The sequence below is a fragment of the Balaenoptera acutorostrata genome, chromosome 2 (assembly GCF_949987535.1).
Source record: "Balaenoptera acutorostrata chromosome 2, mBalAcu1.1, whole genome shotgun sequence".
NCBI lineage: Eukaryota > Metazoa > Chordata > Mammalia > Artiodactyla > Balaenopteridae > Balaenoptera > Balaenoptera acutorostrata.
In genome coordinates, this window is record NC_080065.1 from 165,305,924 (window position 1) to 165,323,833 (window position 17,910).

At 54.0% G+C, this 17,910-nt stretch overlaps 1 protein-coding gene across 1 annotated transcript; it reads right to left on the minus strand.

Annotated features, from left to right (window-relative positions):
* Positions 1-60: 60 nt before the first annotated feature.
* On the minus strand, positions 61-17,885 carry HK3 (hexokinase 3). The gene is made up of 19 exons (XM_057540783.1): positions 17,837-17,885; positions 14,891-15,012; positions 10,613-10,775; positions 10,249-10,403; positions 10,046-10,165; positions 9,860-9,955; positions 8,854-8,953; positions 8,591-8,774; positions 7,944-8,099; positions 7,559-7,792; positions 6,910-7,205; positions 6,659-6,798; positions 6,461-6,580; positions 3,677-3,772; positions 3,408-3,507; positions 1,058-1,241; positions 783-938; positions 390-623; positions 61-302 (listed from the first exon to the last, which is right to left on the minus strand). The coding sequence occupies exons 2-19, from the start codon at positions 14,984-14,986 to the stop codon at positions 158-160; spliced, it is 2,775 nt and encodes a 924-aa protein (XP_057396766.1). The 5' UTR covers positions 14,987-15,012; positions 17,837-17,885; the 3' UTR covers positions 61-157.
* Positions 17,886-17,910: the final 25 nt, after the last annotated feature.

The window sequence follows — 17,910 nt, forward strand, 5'->3', positions numbered from 1 at the left end:
CCAAGTGCTACTTCTCTCGGGGAGAGCTAGGGGTCCAGGCCATTGGCCATGGAGGGGTCATACATGGCTGTTTTGGAAGTCCTGGGTGTCTGGACCTCGCTGGGGGACAGATGGGGTCCCAGCCCTGGTCCAACAAAGCTGGTTGCTGGAGACTTCTTCAGACACAGGTCATCTGGGCAAGGCGGCAGGCAACAGCGGTGACCAGGGCTGCACCTTTGCCGGACCCGTCCTCTGATTGCAGGAAGGTGACCACACAGCGAGGGGCCAGCTCCCGCACTGTGGCTGCCACCAGGCTGGAGAAGCTGTGAGGGGGAGAGGCCGAGGTGAGGCCAAGTCAGCCGGGCCCCACCTGGCCATGCCTCCCTGCCCAGCCTGGCACCCAGACTCACTGAGGGTGCAACTTGTAGAGGGTTCCATCCACCCCCACAGACACAGTCAGCTCTTCCAGGCCCCGGTTCTCACGGATCTTCTCCACCACGGCAGCCACACCTGCCCCACAAAGCTGGGCGGCCCTCTGGGACACGGCCTGGCACACCTCCAGGACCATCAGGGCATCATCTGAGGTCAGGGACAGCCCCAGATCCTCCAGGATGGCTCGGACCTGCCTCAGGGCCAGGCTGTCACTGGAGACAGGAGGGAATAGAGCACAGAGAGGCAGGATCCTGCATGAGCGCCCCCCTCTCATGGCTTTTCTGTCCTCTGGTGCACCTCCCTCCAACCAGCATTCCACCCAATGATAGAGTCCTTTGGGAGGTGGAAGGAGATAATGCAGGCCTCAGCACCTTTCAATCTCAGAGAGAAACTTGGTCTTGAAGATGTCCCTGGTCTGAAGGCCCTGGGTCTGCTGGCCCCGGAAGAGAACTCCAAGGCTGGTCAAATGCAAGAGGGTGTGGCGGACGATCTCCCCCAGGTACATGCCACTGATCATCTTCTCAAACCTGCATGAAAGTGTGTGTGCACACAGGGCAGGAGGCCCCAGACCCGTGCCACCACCAGCCACCAGCCACATCACTAGTGCCAGCCACCACCAGTCACACCTGCCCAGCCCAACCCTCACCTCTGCTTGCCAGGGTTGATGGATGCCTGGTCCACACTTGCATCAAAACAGGTACTGAGCATGCTGAGAGAGCCATCATCCCCAAAGGCACCCCACTCCATGTTGATGCACATGTGGCCTGAGTCCCCAGCCACACTTGCCACATTCTGGAGCTCCTCCATGTAGCAGGCATTGGTGCCAGTTCCTTCAGAGAGGCCAGATGGGGTGGGAGCCATTTACTGATGCAGACAAGATCCCTCTGAGCCCTTCCCACCGAGATAGCAAAATCTGGGCTCATTTCCTACCTCTCCATCTCCCCATGCTCATTGGCCTGCCCAGGGCCTGGTCCTCCTTCCTTCCTCGCATCCCTTTTTCAGACCCTGCCACCATCAAGCCCCCCGGGCCTCCACTACTTCCCCTACCAGCACCACCATCAGCACATCTCCCATGCTACCCCAGGGTGCTCCCAAAATGCCTGTCATTCACATCATTCCCCTGAGAGATGTGTGACAGCCCCCGCTGTCACACAGGTGAGAGGCCCAAGCCTTCCTGGACTGGCCTTCCAGGTCTTTAGTCAAATCAGCAGGTGCTGGGCCAGGAACCGGGGACATAAAAATGAGACACAAGGAGCTCCACAGTGGCCAGAGGCTGGGCAATGAGCAGCCAACTCTGATACTTCCTGTGTGTGCCCAAATAGAAGTGCAAAGAAAAGCATCATGGAACACCCAAGCACAGGTGAGTCTTCCTGCCTAGAAAGTCAGGAAAAGCTACAGAGAGGAAGTGACATTTGGATTTGACCTTGAAGCCAAGAAGCTTAGACAGAAGGCATACCCTGGGTAAAGGCTTTTCCTTCTTCTCCCCAACACACGATCAGCTCTAAGCAGGTGTGTTGGACCCTGGAATTACTCCATCCAGTTGTTTATTCACACAGCAATCTGGGCCTGCCTCTCTCGAGCACCTCCCGGTGCCAGACACTATGTTCAAGAAGCTCCCAGTCTCCTTTGAGGCTGCCACATACCTCCTGCTCTAAGAGACGGATGTCCAAGGAGCTATGGGATCCCTCCTCTCCCATCTAGCCAAATTCCTTTTTCAAAGGCTTTCTTTTCAAGTCTCACTCATGTCGGGACCCCTTCCTTTCTGATCTTGGCTTGTTGCCCTGGCATTTAGTCAGATTCAGCTCTCTCTGATGGCCACATGCTCTTCTGGATTCAACCCTCACTAAACAGTCAGTTCCGAGAAGGCAGATATTTTCCCCTTCTTTATGTGTCTTCCTGTCCCTTTATCCAGCCCCCAACTGGCCACAGGAAAGGTGCTTAATAAAAACTTAGAATCTTGGGGACTTCCCTGGCGGTCCAGTGGTTAAGACTCCACGCTCCCAATGCAGGGGGCCCGGGTTCGATCCCTGATCAGGGAACTAGATCCTGCATGCCACAACTAAGATCCCTCATGCTGCAACTAAAAAGATCCCGTGTGCCGCAACTAAAGATCCCACGTGCCACAGCTAAGACCCAGTGCAGCCAAATAAATAAATAAATATTTTTTAAAAAAAGGGGGGCTTCCCTGGTGGCGCAGTGGTTGAGAATCTGCCTGCCAATGCAGGGGACACAGGCTCGAGCCCTGGTCTGGGAAGATCCCACATGCCGCGGAGCAACTGGGCCCGTGGGCCACAACTACTGAGCCTGCGCATCTGGAGCCTGTGCTCCGCAGCAAGAGAGGCCAAGACAGTGAGAGGCCAGCGCACCGCGATGAAGAGTGGCCCCCACTCGCCGCAACTCGAGAAAGCCCTCACACAGAAAAGAAGACCCAACACAGCCATAAATAAATAAATAAATAAATAAATAAATAAAGACTTAGAATCTTGGACTATTCAAAGAACCATCTCAACTCATTCTCTGCACACACCCCCATCACTGGGGTCCCACCCAATTCCAAATACTCTGTAGGCCATGAGCCAGGCATAATGCTACACTTTGTCCCCTCCCATTTCATCCTCATAACCCCTTAAGACAGGCATTATTATGATCTCCACCTTAGAGATGAGGAAACTGAGGCTCTGGTGATTTGCCCAAGGTCATACCAGTGGAAGTGGCAGAGCTAGTATTTCCACCCAAATCTGTATGACTCCAAAGCTCACATTCATTTAACAGATGGGCAAACTGAGGTTCAGAGAGCTTAAATAACTGTGAGTCAGTAGCTAAGCTGGGCTAGACACCGAAGCTCCAGACCCTCAGCCCAATAGAGTGTTCCAGGGCCCCACTGAGTCAGGTAGGAATGATGCCACATCCCCAAGGCCAGGGGAATATCCGAATCAACAGGAGGCAGTAAATTAGCAACAGGCAGTAGGGGCACAAAAGAGCAGGGTCCTCCTCACCGACGATGAGGCCGACCTCGCAATGGGGGTCCTCGTAGCCACAGGACATCATGGTCCCCACCGTGTCATTGACAATGGCAACCACATTCAGTTCCACTGCCTGCACACAAAAGGATGCTGCTAGTTGCTGGGCAACGTGGTCGTCACAGCAACTAGCACTGGACCCAGAGGTCTCTACTACAGAGGGCCCCCCACATCAGGCAGCGGGAGACCCTTTGCTCCCTTCAAGGCCTGTTGCACCAAAGCACCCCTGCAGGCAGGCTACTTACCTGTCGGCGCCCGATGGCTTCCCGCAGCAGACACACAACATCTTGGCCCTCACAGTCAGATGCATTGAAACCCTTTGTCCAGTTCAGGAGGATGCCCTGGGGTGGGACAAAGAGGAAGCAGGAAGCTAGAGGTCCCTTGGAATCTCACTTTGCCTCTCCAAAGCCTGCATCCCATCAGAATGCAGTATATGATTCCCTCCCCAGGTAGGATTCTGTGTCTACTCTGTCATACGATTAAGGACCTTGCCCTCTGCCCCCTCCCAATTCCCCAGGAGGATTCCAGTGTGAAGAAACCTATTAATAACCATCCAACCTACGCCTTCTACTTTTAGTGCCAGAATGCTCAGATAGTTTGAGGGTCTGGCCATTTTAAGACATCTGCCCAGAAGGAATGGCCCTTTGTAATTGGGTTAGGAATGAACAGATCTGGTAAAATGAGTGCTGTGTGTGAGAAAGGGAAGGACAGAGAAGGCTCAGAGGTCCAAATGACAGCAGAGTCTGCTCTTCCAGAAAGAGCTAGCAAGTCACTTAAAAGGAAGGAATTCTCAGAGTTGGGACAGAGCCGTGTCAATGGGAGATTCACATGCATGTTCCAGATACGAGTGAAGGATGAATGGAAAAGCCAGAAACCAGACACCAGGGCAGGACAGGCGGGGACAAGACAATTTACTGTGAGAGACTGGCCTTAAATTGTGAACTTAGTAATGGCAGCCTAGCTGTTCTTTTCTTTTTTTTTTTTTAAAGGATTTTCTTATTTATTTATTTATTTATTTTTGGCTGTGTTGGGTCTTCGGTTCGTGCGAGGGCTTTCTCCAGTTGCGGCAAGCGGGGGCCACTCTTCATCGCGGTGCGGGGACCGCCCTTCATCGCGGTGCGCGGGCCTTTCTCTATCGCGGCCCCTCCCGTCGCGGGGCACAGGCTCCAGACGCGCAGGCTCAGCAATTGTGGCTCACGGGCCCAGCTGCTCCGTGGCATGTGGGATCTTCCCAGACCAGGGCTCGAACCCGTGTCCCCTGCATTAGCAGGCAGATTCTCAACCACTGCGCCACCAGGGAAGCCCACTGTTCTTTTCTTATTGTGCTTCCTCTGAGGGAGGGGGCAGGGGAACTATTCCACCCACCATTAGGAGAAAATGACTGCTCTGCCCAAAGCAGACGCATGGAGAGCAGGTCTGGGAATCTTTGGGGCAGGAGATTTTAGACATATTAACTGACATTTCCCCCAGTAATATTTCCTTTTATTCCTTTCCCCATAAAACCACAAGATGGAGTATTCTGTGCTCATTGTCTCAAAAACAGAAACCAGAGAGAGTGAGAGTGCATGAGAGCGGGAGCCAGATCATGAGTAACAGCAAAGTTTCCCCACTCCCAGATGAGAGAAAGACCCCCTGGTTTGGGAAAGGTGAGGTGGGCAGGAGTTAGAGCCAGGTTACGGATGGCTTCCTGAGAAAGTCCTAGGCCCTCCACCCTGGCCATGCCCCTGTGGGGAAGGGGAGGAAACAGAAGGGATTTGGATAATCTGAGAACAGAGGCAGCCTCTGCCCTCCTTCTCCACGGAGAGGAAGGTAAGGTATCAAGGGAGTTGTCAAGACCCAAGAGAGCAAGAGGCAGAGTCCAAATGGCTGGGGCCTGGACGTTTCCCCCACGTCCCAGCTTGTCTGCACATTCTATACAGCAAAGGAGGGGCCCCTACCTGGATAAGGGGGGTCCCTGAATTGATTACCATTAAGTTTTCACTCCTGAAAAGAATGTGGGCTCAACATAGAAATTAAATTCTGTTAATAGGACCGTGTTTCTTGCATGCCTGATTTTGCACAGAGTCCCACCTGCTTCTCACACCTTACAAGGAATAATCAAAAGGTGCCAGAATAACTCAGGCTGGAGGGAGCAGACGAGCAAAGAGACACTGCTGACTGCATGATCCAAAGGAAAGCAGAGCACAGAGGCCCGTATCTGAGAGGTCAGAGTAGGAGCAGAGGGTAGGCGAAAACGATAGGAAGGCTGGTTGGAGTAGAGGAGGCAGAGCTTCCCAGAGATCACAGGTGTGGAAGAACCTGGTCGGCACCTTCAGGGCCAGCAAGCTCCTCATCACAGGAGCTTTTCAGCAGAAGTTGGGGGTGTTGGGGAGGAGATTCCTGGGAGCTTGGATCAGAGGTCTGGGAGGAGCCATCTCCATGGCAGGCCTTAGGTGTGTGCATGAAAAGTCTAGCATTCCTGATGAAGGATGCAGAGGTGTGTGCTGAGTGGGTGTTGTGTCTAGACCTGTGCTTGCCCCTCTGCCAACCCCAACCAGGCCCTGAGAAGGATACCAGCAAGGCTGGGAACAGGAGAGAGGGCAAAGGAACCATGCAACCACAAGCGCCTTTGAGAGACAGAACAAACTCTGCTTCCTGCAGGTACCCTCGGCATTACAACAGTGCTGTGGGTGAGACAGCCGGTGTGTCCTCCGGTCAGTCCCAACCTTGGCCTGCACTGCTCCCAAGTGCCCAGACCTAATGCTGGCTCCACTCTCCTGCCCACTGGCAGCCCCCAGGGGTAACCATGTCCTTCTCCATCCCACGCCTTTTCATGGCCCTGGATTCCAGGCCATCTCACTGCATCCCATCCACCTGGGCACATCACATCTGGGGAAACTGAGGCTGGGTGCAGGCCCAGCCCTGCAGTGCCTCCACCCAGCCCTCTCCCTAGCCCAGGAAGCCCTCTCCAGGCCTCCTGCCCACTCCAAGAAGAGTATGTTGGTGGAAAGCCCCCTGAGGACGGCTTCCCCCAGCCCTCCCTCTCTCACCTGGTCCAGGCCGACCTGCCTACACGGGAAGGAGAAGGTGAAACCCAGGGGGAGGCTCTGCCCACTCAGGCCCTGCTGCTGCTGGAAGTCCACGATGCAGTCCACAATGTGGTCAAAGAGCTGAGGGGTGGAGCAAGTCAGGGAGCGGGCCACTTGGCCCTTTCCCGCCCCCTGACATCAGCTCCAGGTTGTGGGTACCTGCTGTCCAGAGCCCTGGGCCACGCACTCCGGGATGGAGTAGACCTGGCTGGTGATTTGCACACCTCCAGTGGCCACACGCACCAGGAGGACCCGGAAGTTGGTGCCCCCCAGGTCCAGGGCCAGGAAGTCCCCACGCTCTGTGGGGCAGAGACCCTCAGTGCCAGGTCAGAGCTGGAAGCTCCACCCCCACACATGCTGTGACCCCCAGAAGTCCATGTCCCAGCCCCACATTCAGGCCAAGTCCTTACCACTGCCATCAGGCGTGGCCCGGACGTAAGTGGGCAGCATGCGGAGGGAGGAGGCTTCCCCCTGGAGTCCCTTGGCCATGGCCTCTCGCATCTGTGCCTGCACTGCTGCCAGCTGCTCACGGGTCAACCGGAATGGTGCCAGGGTCTCCTCCAGCAGGCACCGGTGGGCAGCCAGGCGGGCAGCCACAGCAGTCACCATTGCCACCCCCTGGCCACCCCCGTCCACAGAGGGTATGAAGGAGACATCACATTCGGGGGCCAGGAGCCTCACTGTCTCCTGCAGGATGCTGAGGAACCTACACAGACACACATCAGGTGCACCCTGGCTTGGCACCTGGCCCTGACCCCCAGGGCTTGCAGAAGCCCTGGGCTCCCTCACTTCAAATCAATTCAATTCTAAACCCATCCATGCACCAACCATACGCCCAGTGCCCCCAGTGACACCCTCCCTTGCACACCCAAGAGAAGCCTCTTTCTCTCCTCTGACCTCTTCTGGCCTCCCCAGCCCCTGTCTGTCCTCACTTTGCTTGGGTGCCATTCATACCCATAGGCTTGCACCAGTGGTACCAGAGTGCCCTCTGGGTGTGTATCACAAACACACACTTGTTCCTGCTACCTGCTAACACAGGATCACCTGTATTCCCAATACCTGGGGTGTCGCTCAAACACTCGGCCTCCAGTGGCCACAGCAATCTGAAGTGTCTTCTGCTCCCGGTTGTGCTGCAGACGGGAGAGGACGGCAGCCAGGGCAGCTGCACAGAGCTGGGCAGCCCGCGTGCACACAGCCGCACATATGTGCTGCACAAACTCGGCATCTGAGGCCCTTGGGTTCAGGCCCAAGTCCTGCAGGATAGCGTGCACACGGGCTGCCCCAGCAGAGGGACTGGCGGGGACAGGGTGCTACTTTGGGGCTGAAGTAGCCCCAAAGCTCCCTGCCCCCACCGAAGCTCCATGGCTACCTCAGGGAAAGAGCATCCTCCCCATTCCCAAGCCAAGAACCCCTCTGTCCCAGCCCACTCGCCTCCCGCACTCACTCCTCCATCTCAGCCACATGTTCCAGGAGGATGCCGCCTTGCCTTAGCAGGGCAGGGGAGGTGTAGCCGCCAAAGAGGACACCGCACCGGGCCAGGTGAGCCAGCACCAGCCGCACCAGCTCACCCAGGTACAGGCCCCCAATCATCTTCTCAAACCTACAGGCAGGAAGGGTGGCTGGACAGAGCCTTTCCTAAGCCCTCAGCCCACCTGGCCCCACCTCCAAGAACTCCCAAAGAGGGGTCATTTGCTTTGCGGTCCCTGCTGAAGGGTCCAGAAGCAAATGGCCTCCTAGGAGACAGTTGGGTGTTTACCCAGACCCCACTGCCCCCTCTGGCTTAGATTAGGTTCATGGGGACTCCTGGAGGGTGGAAGGACCCAAGGAGGGTAGGAGACTCTTTGCTTGGCTACTCCCAACCCCCAACCCCTGCCAGGGCTGGCCAGAGTCAGGACTAAGGGAGGGCCAAGAGTTAAAAACTCTTCGTTCTAGAACCCATTCCTTCTTTGAGCCTGGCCAGGGCCCCCCAGGATGCAACCCAGAGAGCCTAGGAGCAAACGAGAGGGAGGGGCCTAAGGGCTGGAGTACAGGGACAACAGAGCGGGAGGGGAACAAAGCAGTGACAGGGACTAGAGCAGAAGATTAGGCCACCTCTGGGCACCCAGATTCAGGGACTCGTGGTCCAGGGTGCGGTCGAAGATGGTCAGCACTGGCCCCAGGGCCCCATCATCACTGAAGGAGCCCCACTCGACGCTGATGCAGACTCGGCCCCGGTCCTCGTCTAGCACTGCCACATGCCGTGCCTCTTCCATGTAACACGCATTGGTGCCAGTGTCTGGCAGGGACACCCCATCAGGGCCTGTCCACCAGGCCTCCAGGCCCTCCATCCACCATCACAAATGCCTGTGGCTCACCTACAACCAGCCCAACTTCGCATGGCCCAACACCTGGCTCGCAGCCCATCATGGTGCCCACTGTGTCATTCACCACGGCAACCACATCGATGCTGTAGGTCTGGACAACAGAGAGGACAGAGGTCAGGGAACCTGGGGGATGGGCAGGGCTGGGGCCCTGGCTTTGATGGAGACACACAGAGTCCCTGAAATATGTGTCCGCATGCCCCACACATTTGTGTCACATGTGCTCTAGGCCTTCCCAACCTATAGAGGATTTTCCTCCCGTCCCACCCCTGCCCCTTGGCTCCTCTGCTCCCAGCTCAGGCCCTGGAGGTCTCAGGGGCTCTCAGCCTCAGCCATCACTTCCAGAACACCAGTGCTCCCCACAGGACCAGGACAAGGGTGAGCAAACATGCCACCTTGAAGGCTGCGCTGTAGACACCTCGCTTGCTCACCCTGGTCCTGGCCTGGCTCCCCAAGCCTGCTCCTCTCAGCCCTGACTTCCAGCTACTCACACAGCACCGTGGTGGTGAGTCCACACAGATCCAGAGCGGCCTTTCTCAGGCATCCAGACTTCTGAATATGCCCTTCTCTGAAATTAGACCTTCCTCCCCAGCCCCAGCTTATGCACCTGGCAAACTTCTCCTTCAAGTCTCTGCTCAAGTCGTAGTACACCCTTCCCTGTGCTCCCACAGTCATCGGAACCACATTCTCAACAGGGACAATCTTTTATTGGAATGTTTTCCCACTAGACTTGTGAGGTCCCTGAGGACAGGGTCAAGTCTTTTCATCTTTGTTTCCCCCTACAGTCCTGAACATTTATTTGACCTTGCTTAGCTTCAGTCTCCTTACCTATAAAATGAGAATGGTAGCGGCATTTACCCAAAGGTTACATGGATAAAGGGTATAAACAGGAAAGGAAAGAAGGCCCTCCCAGAAGCATAGGCACAGCCTACATGTGCTGGGCCCAGGCCCAGGCCCAGGCCACATGGGCATCCCTCCCTGCTCCCCTGCCTCTACTCACTCCCTGCCTCTGGATGGCGTCTCGTAGCAACTGGACCACATCCTGGCCTTCCACACCACTGCACCTAAAACCTTTGGTCCAGGAAATGAGGGTGCTCTGGAGGCAGAAAATTCAGGTCAATCCTCCAACGACCTTCATGGGGCTGCAGCCCCTCCACCCACTGTCCCTGTAGCCACTCTGCCTCACCTTGTCTAGCCCTGTCTGGTGACAAGGGAAGGAGAAGCTGAACCCAAGCTGCAGACCCTGATTGCCCACGGGGAGCGCATCCAGGAACTCAGATAGGCAGCGGGCGGCAAAGTCAAAGAGCTGTGGGGTGGGTTGGGGGCTTAGCTCTGCCCACTGGAGCCCCAGCTGCCCCCGGGCCCAGAGCCTGTGCAGTGAGTGCTCACCTGCTGACCAGGACCCAGCATCACCTCTTGGGGGATCACAAACTCCTGGCTTCGGGGCTCCATCTTGTGCCCCTCAATGCCCATCAGGGTCACCCACAGAACACGCAGTGAGGCCCCTGTGGCTCCCAGCTCCAGCACCACGAAGTCTCCTTGCTCTGTGGGAAAGCAGGTCACAGAAAGGCACGCAGCTGGTGAGACCAAGCCCTCTTCTTCCCAGAAACATTCCCAAGGCCTGTGAAGTCTCATCAAGGGACCTTAGAGATGGGGACCTTAGAGATGGAGAAAGGAGTAAGGAACTCCCCCCTCCCCCAGATCAGAACCCTCTTACCAGTCCTGGCCACCCATGTTAGTCTATACAACCCACCAGTGCCATGTGGGATAGACCCCACATATGTGGGCAGCATCTGGACAGCAGGGGCAGGGCTGGCCTGCCCCTTAAGGGCTTGCTCCATGGAGTCCAGGAGGCTGGTTTGGATCTGCCGCAGCTGTGCCCCTGTCACCTTGAACTGCTGCAGGCATTCCTGTACCTGAGGAGAAACAGGCCGGCATCTGGGCAGGAGCCCTGTTGGCCTAGCGAAGTTCCCCCACTCCAACCAGTTCAGAGGCCAGCCTGGCCCAGTTCATACCTCCCCTCCCTAGCCCAGACCAGCACCCCTCCCTCAGCTTCCCCAGGGGCTGGCCTGAGCCCTGCTTGAGCCCACTGTGAGCCTTGCTGTGCTCCCAGGCACCTGCCCAGCCCCACTCCTCGCCTCTTCACACACTGTGGCTTTCTTGCTGCTCACAGCCTACACCAGCTCCTGCACCCTCAGAAAGCTCCTTTTTGGTGGGAAGACCCACCCACTTCCTCCTGCTCCATTCCCTTGTGGATCCTTTCAGCTCCCTCCAACCCCCTCTACTTCTTTGAATTCAGGGCTGGCAAGACCTCTCCCCTGTCACCCCACCAGTGATTTGCTCTGGTTCCCCAGGACCCAGAGCCGAGCTGCTCAGTGAATTGTTGTTAGATGAGCAAATGAATGAACAAATGTGTGGATGAACTTCAGGTTCAGGGGCTTCCCTCTTCCGACACACTCCACTCTGGAGCCCGAGCAAGCCCAGCCAGGAGAGTTTGGGGGCCACACCGTGGAGGACAGTCCTCCCACAGTTGGCCACCCTTCACACAGACATTGACTGAGCCCCTAATATGTACCCAGAACTATTCTAAGCACCATACACTGCACAGCCAGCTGAGTCTGCTCTTGTGGAACTCAATTCTAGTGTAGGGGGCAGAAAATAAGCACAGAAACATGTAATATGGTTCTGGTAGTACTGATAGAAAAGAAAGGCAGAAATAGAAGTTCAGGAGTGACCAGGGGAGGAAGAGGTATTTTTGGATATTGGTCAGGGAAGGTCTCCCTGTGGAGGTGACCTAAATGAAGGAAGGGAATGAGCCATTTGAAGATATGGGGGAAGAGCACAAAGGGTTTTTCTTCAGAGCAAGGGGATGGATTTTGGGGAAGGCTGGCCAGGGGCAGATCAGAGTGAAGGGAGTGGCGGGCAGACAGGGAAAGCAGAGGATGGGACACCAGGTTCTTTTCCAGCAGAAGCTTGAATTGGGGGAGCTTAAGAAAAGCTCCAGTATCTCACTTCTGTGTGGAAACCTCCCTGGGACAACCCTCTGGCCTGTCCTTCAAAGAGGCCTCAGCAGCCTCCCTGGGTTTGTCGGAGGGTCCCAGCCCCCGACTCCATTCTCCCAGTCTTAGCCTTTCCCAGGTCCCCACTGCCTGTCTCATAGGAATTCCATTCCTACGACCCACTACCCCACACTGGGCCCATATCTGTAAAGTACCACTTAGGCACCTGGATAAGGAGGCAGGGAGAGCCAGGGAGGAGAGGCTGCCAACTGAGGGAGATGGGGGCAACTCAGTCCCACCCCTGCTTTAGGAAGAGAATGGGAAACAGATCCCTAAGGAGGCAAATGATCCTAACTGGAGTCCAGATGTTCAGTTCCATATTCACATTACTGCTTCCAGTAGCCATGCATGCTAGGAGGAGCTATTCCTGAGTCACAAATGAGGAAACTGAGGCTCAGAGAGGTATAGTCATCTTCCCAATCCAAGCAGCTATTAAGGGGCAGAGTGGGACTTGAACCCAGATCTGACTGCAGAGATGTTTCCACATAAATGCGAAGCCTTATAAAAACTAATAAAAGCACCTGAAAAGAACCCAAAGCTGATGAAGTTTGCAGCAAAGAAACCCCATAGGACGTGGGATGAGAAAACTTACATCTGAGTCCTTGCCCTGCCACTTCCTGGCTATGTGGCCCTGGGCAAGTTAAACTTCTCTCTGACATGGTAAGACTTACAAGAGAATAACAATACTCAAAAGCACCCAGGAGCCATGTCTTGTTCATGGTTGTATCTCAGGGCCACAAGGAGTGGCTGGCTCTCAGGATTTGTTGACTGAGTGGTTGTGGTGGCATAAGAAAGGGGATAATGTATGTGAAAGTGTAAAGTGCTGTTCAGATGTGAGGGGTGTTTTATTATTGCTTAATGACAACAGCAGAGTTATGGAGAAGTCAATGGCTTGGGTAGATCGATGTTTTTCTTCCTTTTCCTCCCGGCTGCAGTGAGAGGTGCAAGAGGAGTGACTAGGAGATGGCAGAAGCCTCAAGAAACACAGGAGGACTTCGCTGGCTGACGCTGGTGGGCGCACAGCAGCCAGGAGAAGCTACTGGAGTCTCGCCTCAACCTCCCCCAAGAAGAGTGGGGAGAGACCTCAGCCAGGAGAGTGAGGAGCAAAGCATTAGAGAGAGGGTGGATTCAATGTGGCTTCAATGCTGGATACTTTGACCAACTTGCTGTGTCGGTCAGTCAGGGCCCACTTCATCTCTCTGAGCAGGTTTTCTCCTCTGTCAAGCAGGAACAAAAATAGCACCCACTTCTTAGCGATGTTGTGAAGACTGAGAAGACAGTAGATGTGAAGGGGTGAGACAGTGGCTGCCCTATAGGACATGGGTTCCCTTTCCTCAGAGCACAAGGTAAAACCAGCCTGGGGAGCCTGACTCCATGTCCCCTCTGGTGACAAAAAGAGTCCTGGCAGAAGGCACCAGGAAGGGACTCAGATGGGACTGGGCTCCGACCACACGTGGTTCTTAGAGCATCATGGGAAGGGGAACTGAGGCAGAAGCCTGCAGTGCTGAGTGGGGGCCCAAGGCCACAGGAAATTTGGCATCCATGTGAAGTTCCCCCAAAGCTGAAGAGAATTGTCTTTAAACTGCAGGTGTGTGCAATAGAGCCAGCAGGGTGTGTGTGGGACCAGCGCCAGAGTCTCGAGAGAGTGGCGTAAAGTGAAAGAGGTGATGATGGCAGGCCCTAGAGCAAGCCCTGGCAGGGCAGGCACCGTGGCACAGTCATTGCACCCTTCTGTGGCCCAGCTAGGGGTTGTGCACAGAAGAAATGTTTACAGGGTCTGGAGCAGACGTTGGACAAGGGTAAAGTGGGAGCATGAAATGCAGTGAGGGGTGACGCCCCTCTAGTTTGGGCAACAAGCCAAATCAAGTAGGTTTCAGAATGGGCTGGAAAACTAAAGAAACTGCAGGGAACAATTCAAGAACCCTTTCATGGATGCCTCCTCTGTGCAGGTCCTGTATCTCCATTAGCTCACTTAATCCTCCAGGAGTGGGAGGATTAGACTTTATTTTCCTCCATTTCACTGATGAGGAAACAGAGACGAAGAGATATGAATTGACTTACCCAAGTGTCTCCTGCTAGAGGGTGTGGTAGACAAGGGCTTCTAAATCTTGGTCAAGATGACAGAAAAAAGAGAAACTCGGGCTTCCCTGGTGGCACAGTGGTTGAGAATCTGCCTGCTAATGCAGGGGACACGGGTTCGAGCCCTGGTCTGGGAAGATCCCACATGCCGCGGAGCGGCTGGGCCCGTGAGCCACAATTGCTGAGCCTGCGCGTCTGGAGCCTGTGCCCCGCGACGGGAGGGGCCGCGATAGAGAAAGGCCCGCGCACCGCGATGAAGAGCGGTCCCGCACCGCGATGAAGAGTGGCCCCCGCTTGCCGCAACTGGAGAAAGCCCTCGCACGAACCGAAGACCCAACACAGCCAAAAATAAATAAATAAATAAATAAATAAGAAAATCCTTTAAAAAAAAAAAAAAAAAAAGAGAAACTCACTCTGAGCTAACCTGAGGCACAATAACCTTGCTGCACAACCTCTAAGTTGAGTTCAGCACTGAAATCCTCTCTGTGTGCCTGACTTCAGTGGCCGTGTTGAGGGGTGAAAGATGTGCAGGAATGACTTGAGAAGTGGGAGAAGGAAGGGCTTTAAGAACACAGCTTTCTACAAGAAAAACCCTGGAGGGTCCTTTCTAGACTTTGGAGATGAAACACCTCAGCTCAAGCTCCTGTCGTGCCTTAAACTCAAGGTACGTCACCTCTCTAAGCCCCCTTCCTCGGCTGTAAAATGAGGAGATAACCCCCACCTCGCAGTGGTGTGGAGCCTTGAAGGAGAAAGCTACTAGATCAGACGTGAAAGGCTCAGTAAACAGGAAAGGGCTGCATGGGTGTGAGCCAGTGGCCGCATGGCATCTTCTGCTGCTCCTGCTCTGGACAGCCTTGAATAGGCACGAGACAGGAACCCAGTACTGAACTTACCAGCTCAGAGCTGTTTGAGGGGCAGGGCAAGCCTTCTTGGGGGCAGCTGGGGGCTTCTTCCTGTTGCTGCAACCCTAGAGACCCAATGGAGTCCATGTGGTTCCACGGTGGGGGGTGACCTCCTATGGGGGAAAAGGGTTCCCGGGTGAACCACGTACTCCACAGGTTGTGATGAACCTCGGAGGCTGTGATGCAGACCCTTAACTTTCTTCCTTCTGAATGGGACCAGGAAGGAAGATGTGGGCAGAGCTCAGAATCTCTGACCATCAAAATCCTTTAGTAAACAACCAGAAAGCCCTCATTTTCCAGAGCACGTACAACAAAAGAGCATTGGGAAGGCTGATTTCTAATCCCAATGCCATTCATTCATTCTGTCATTCATTCACATTTATCAGTCCCTAATGCCTAATGTGCCACATGCTAGGGTACAGACGAAGCAGACCTAGGCCACACCCTCAGGGACCTCACAGCTTTACCAATAATCACAGTATGACTGACACAGGCAGTGACAGAGATGGACTTGCTGCTGTACTTGGGAGTTCAGGGATGTGCTAAAGGTTTGGAGCAAAGGGTGTGAGGTAAGGAGGGGCCAAAGACCTGCTGGAGAAGCAAGCAGGCTGGCTTGGCGCCTTCATGCCAAGTTAAGGTGTGTAAACTTCATGCTGAAGAGAGAAGTGGACAGGGGTGGATCTGTGCTTCAGAAAGGGGTTCCACTAATGCCATGACTTTGGGCAAATCATTTATGATTTCTTTGCATTTCAGTTTCTTCATCTGTAAAAAAGGAGAAGATAATATCTACCTTCACAAGGTTGTCATCAGAATTAAATAGCGTAACAACAGGGAAAATGCTTTGGGAACTGTAATGTGCAACATAAACGTCAGGGTGAGTTTTGGAAGGTGGGGTGATGCTGAGCTGAAAGAGGCCTGTGCTCATAGTTGAGGATGCAGCTCCTCACAAAGCAGCCACACCAGGTCTCTCCATCTCAAGGCCTACTTTATTTTCATCTACATATAAATAAAACGGGGACCAGGAAGTTTCCAAAGGAGCCTTCAATGATTCAGGTGCCCTGCAGGGGTGGAAGAAAAGGGAAATGCAGTGGAGGGCCCAAGATGGGCAGAAGGCATCTGGCTACTGAATTATTCCACCTCTCCTCCTTTAACAGCAAAACTTCAGGAAAGCTACCTTCCCACCTCTGCAACCCCTCCCCACCTGCCACTCCCCTCATGTCTATGAATTTGCCCTCCCCATGGTCACCTATGATCTCCTGACTGCCCAATACCAGCCTTTTCTTCAGTTCCCATGCTTTCACCCTCTCTCAGGCATGCAAAGCCATGAGAATTCTCTTCACTGCAAAATTCTCTTCTCCCTTGGCTGCGACAGTCAGTCTTCCCTGGGCCTCCTTCCTGAGTCTCTCATAGTCTTCGTCAATAACTCCTTCGCTCCTCTCCTCTTAAACAATGGGGCTCCCAAGTTTCTGGCCATAGTCTTCTTCTCCACACTCCCTCTTTATCTCACTCATCCCCAAGGTTTGATTAAAACCTGTGTGAAGGTTCCCAAATCTACCCCTGTCCTGAGCCAAATCCCAAATTCCAATGGTCTGTTAGCATTTCTGGATGCTGGAGAAGGCTCCTCAAACTCAACGGTCAAAGCCACATTCATTTCCTCCTTCACTTTTCCCTACGAAATTCTTCTCTTGTCCCTCACCTTGGCTGGAGGCATTCATGTTGCCGCTATACATCCCTGACCCTCACTTCCTCTACGCAATAAGTTCTCAGGCTGAAAGAGCTGAGAGCGGAAAGAGCTCCCGTGTGTCTCCACCTCCCAGTTCCCACAGCCACTGTCCTAGACCTTCCACCCATCTGATTATTCCAACAGCCTCCTAAATGATATTCGTGCTCCCATGTGTCCATCTCACCACCTTACCCACACCAAACATGTTACCAGAGTGACTGTGCAAAAATAGGTTTTATCATGTCACTCCCCACAATGTGAAGTAAGCCATCACACTGTGATGGCTTCTACTGCAGAAAAAAAAAGTCCCAAACGCTTTGTGACTTTGCAACCCCCTCACACTGTCCTCAACCCAAGCTTCCTCTCTTGCTACTCCCCTTCATATTCCAGCCACATTGACTATGAGCTTCATCTTGTCTCCTGCTGTCCAGCCTTCATTCACAGCCTTCCCTGGAATTGCTGAGTCATCTCTGCTTCTTCAATGCCCAGCACAGGGCTTGGCATAGGTAGGTACTAGTACAGCTTTGAAAAATTGAGAGGTGGGGAGTTCTTATTCAGAGAACCAAGAAATCAGTTGCCAAAAAATCTCCCCAAAGTCACATATACCTACACTCAGTTTCTGTCAAATCTGTCAAACATATATTCCATATATGTTAGAGGTCTGTTTTGAGGATAAAATGGGGTAACTGAGGCAATTACCTTTGGGAAGGGCCTAGGGCTACACACATGGTGAGATCTCACTCTCCTATCGAGGCCCAGCTAGCTCAATCACTCATTCATTCGCTCTCTTATTCATTTCTTCTTCTATTCAACATTTATTCAGCACTTCTACATACCAGAGACTGTGAAGCTTCCCCCAAGTAACCCCAGTATTTACACTCCCAGTAAATATTCATTTCTGTCTCTTCCAGCTAAGAGTTCCTGTGGGGAGGGACATGTCTCCCATATCACTAGATCCCCAGAACCCAGCCCAGGGTCTACACATGTATGAATAACTGTGGCCCTCTTGGCTCAATTCAGCTGAATCAGCTACATGGAACGAGCCTTCCTTCTGAAAGGTATCCCAGGACCTTTGCCGAGGATAGGAACCACTATCGAGGACCAACCAGCTTAGTCTTTCCAGCCTCCACTCATCCAGGATGGACTAAGCAGGAGAGATGAGGGTAAGGAAGGGGCTAGAGCTGAGGCAGGCAGGAATTAGAGGAGAATCTTACCTGGTAGAAGCAGCAGTTGGTCACTCTCCTCAGACCTGGGCTCTTCTCTCTCAATGAGACGTCCCACTGAACTG

Bases quoted from the DNA above. Each gene is read 5' to 3' on its own strand.
- HK3 (XM_057540783.1), bottom strand. From the start codon at position 14,986: ATGGACTCCATTGGGTCTCTAGGGTTGCAGCAACAGGAAGAAGCCCCC. The intron at 10,776-14,890 runs GTAAGTTCAGTA...GTTTCTCCTCAG, and splicing joins CCTCAAACAGCTCTGAGCTG to GTACAGGAATGCCTGCAGCA. The intron at 7,206-7,558 runs GTATTGGGAATA...GTGTCTGTGTAG, and splicing joins GTGTTTGAGCGACACCCCAG to GTTCCTCAGCATCCTGCAGG.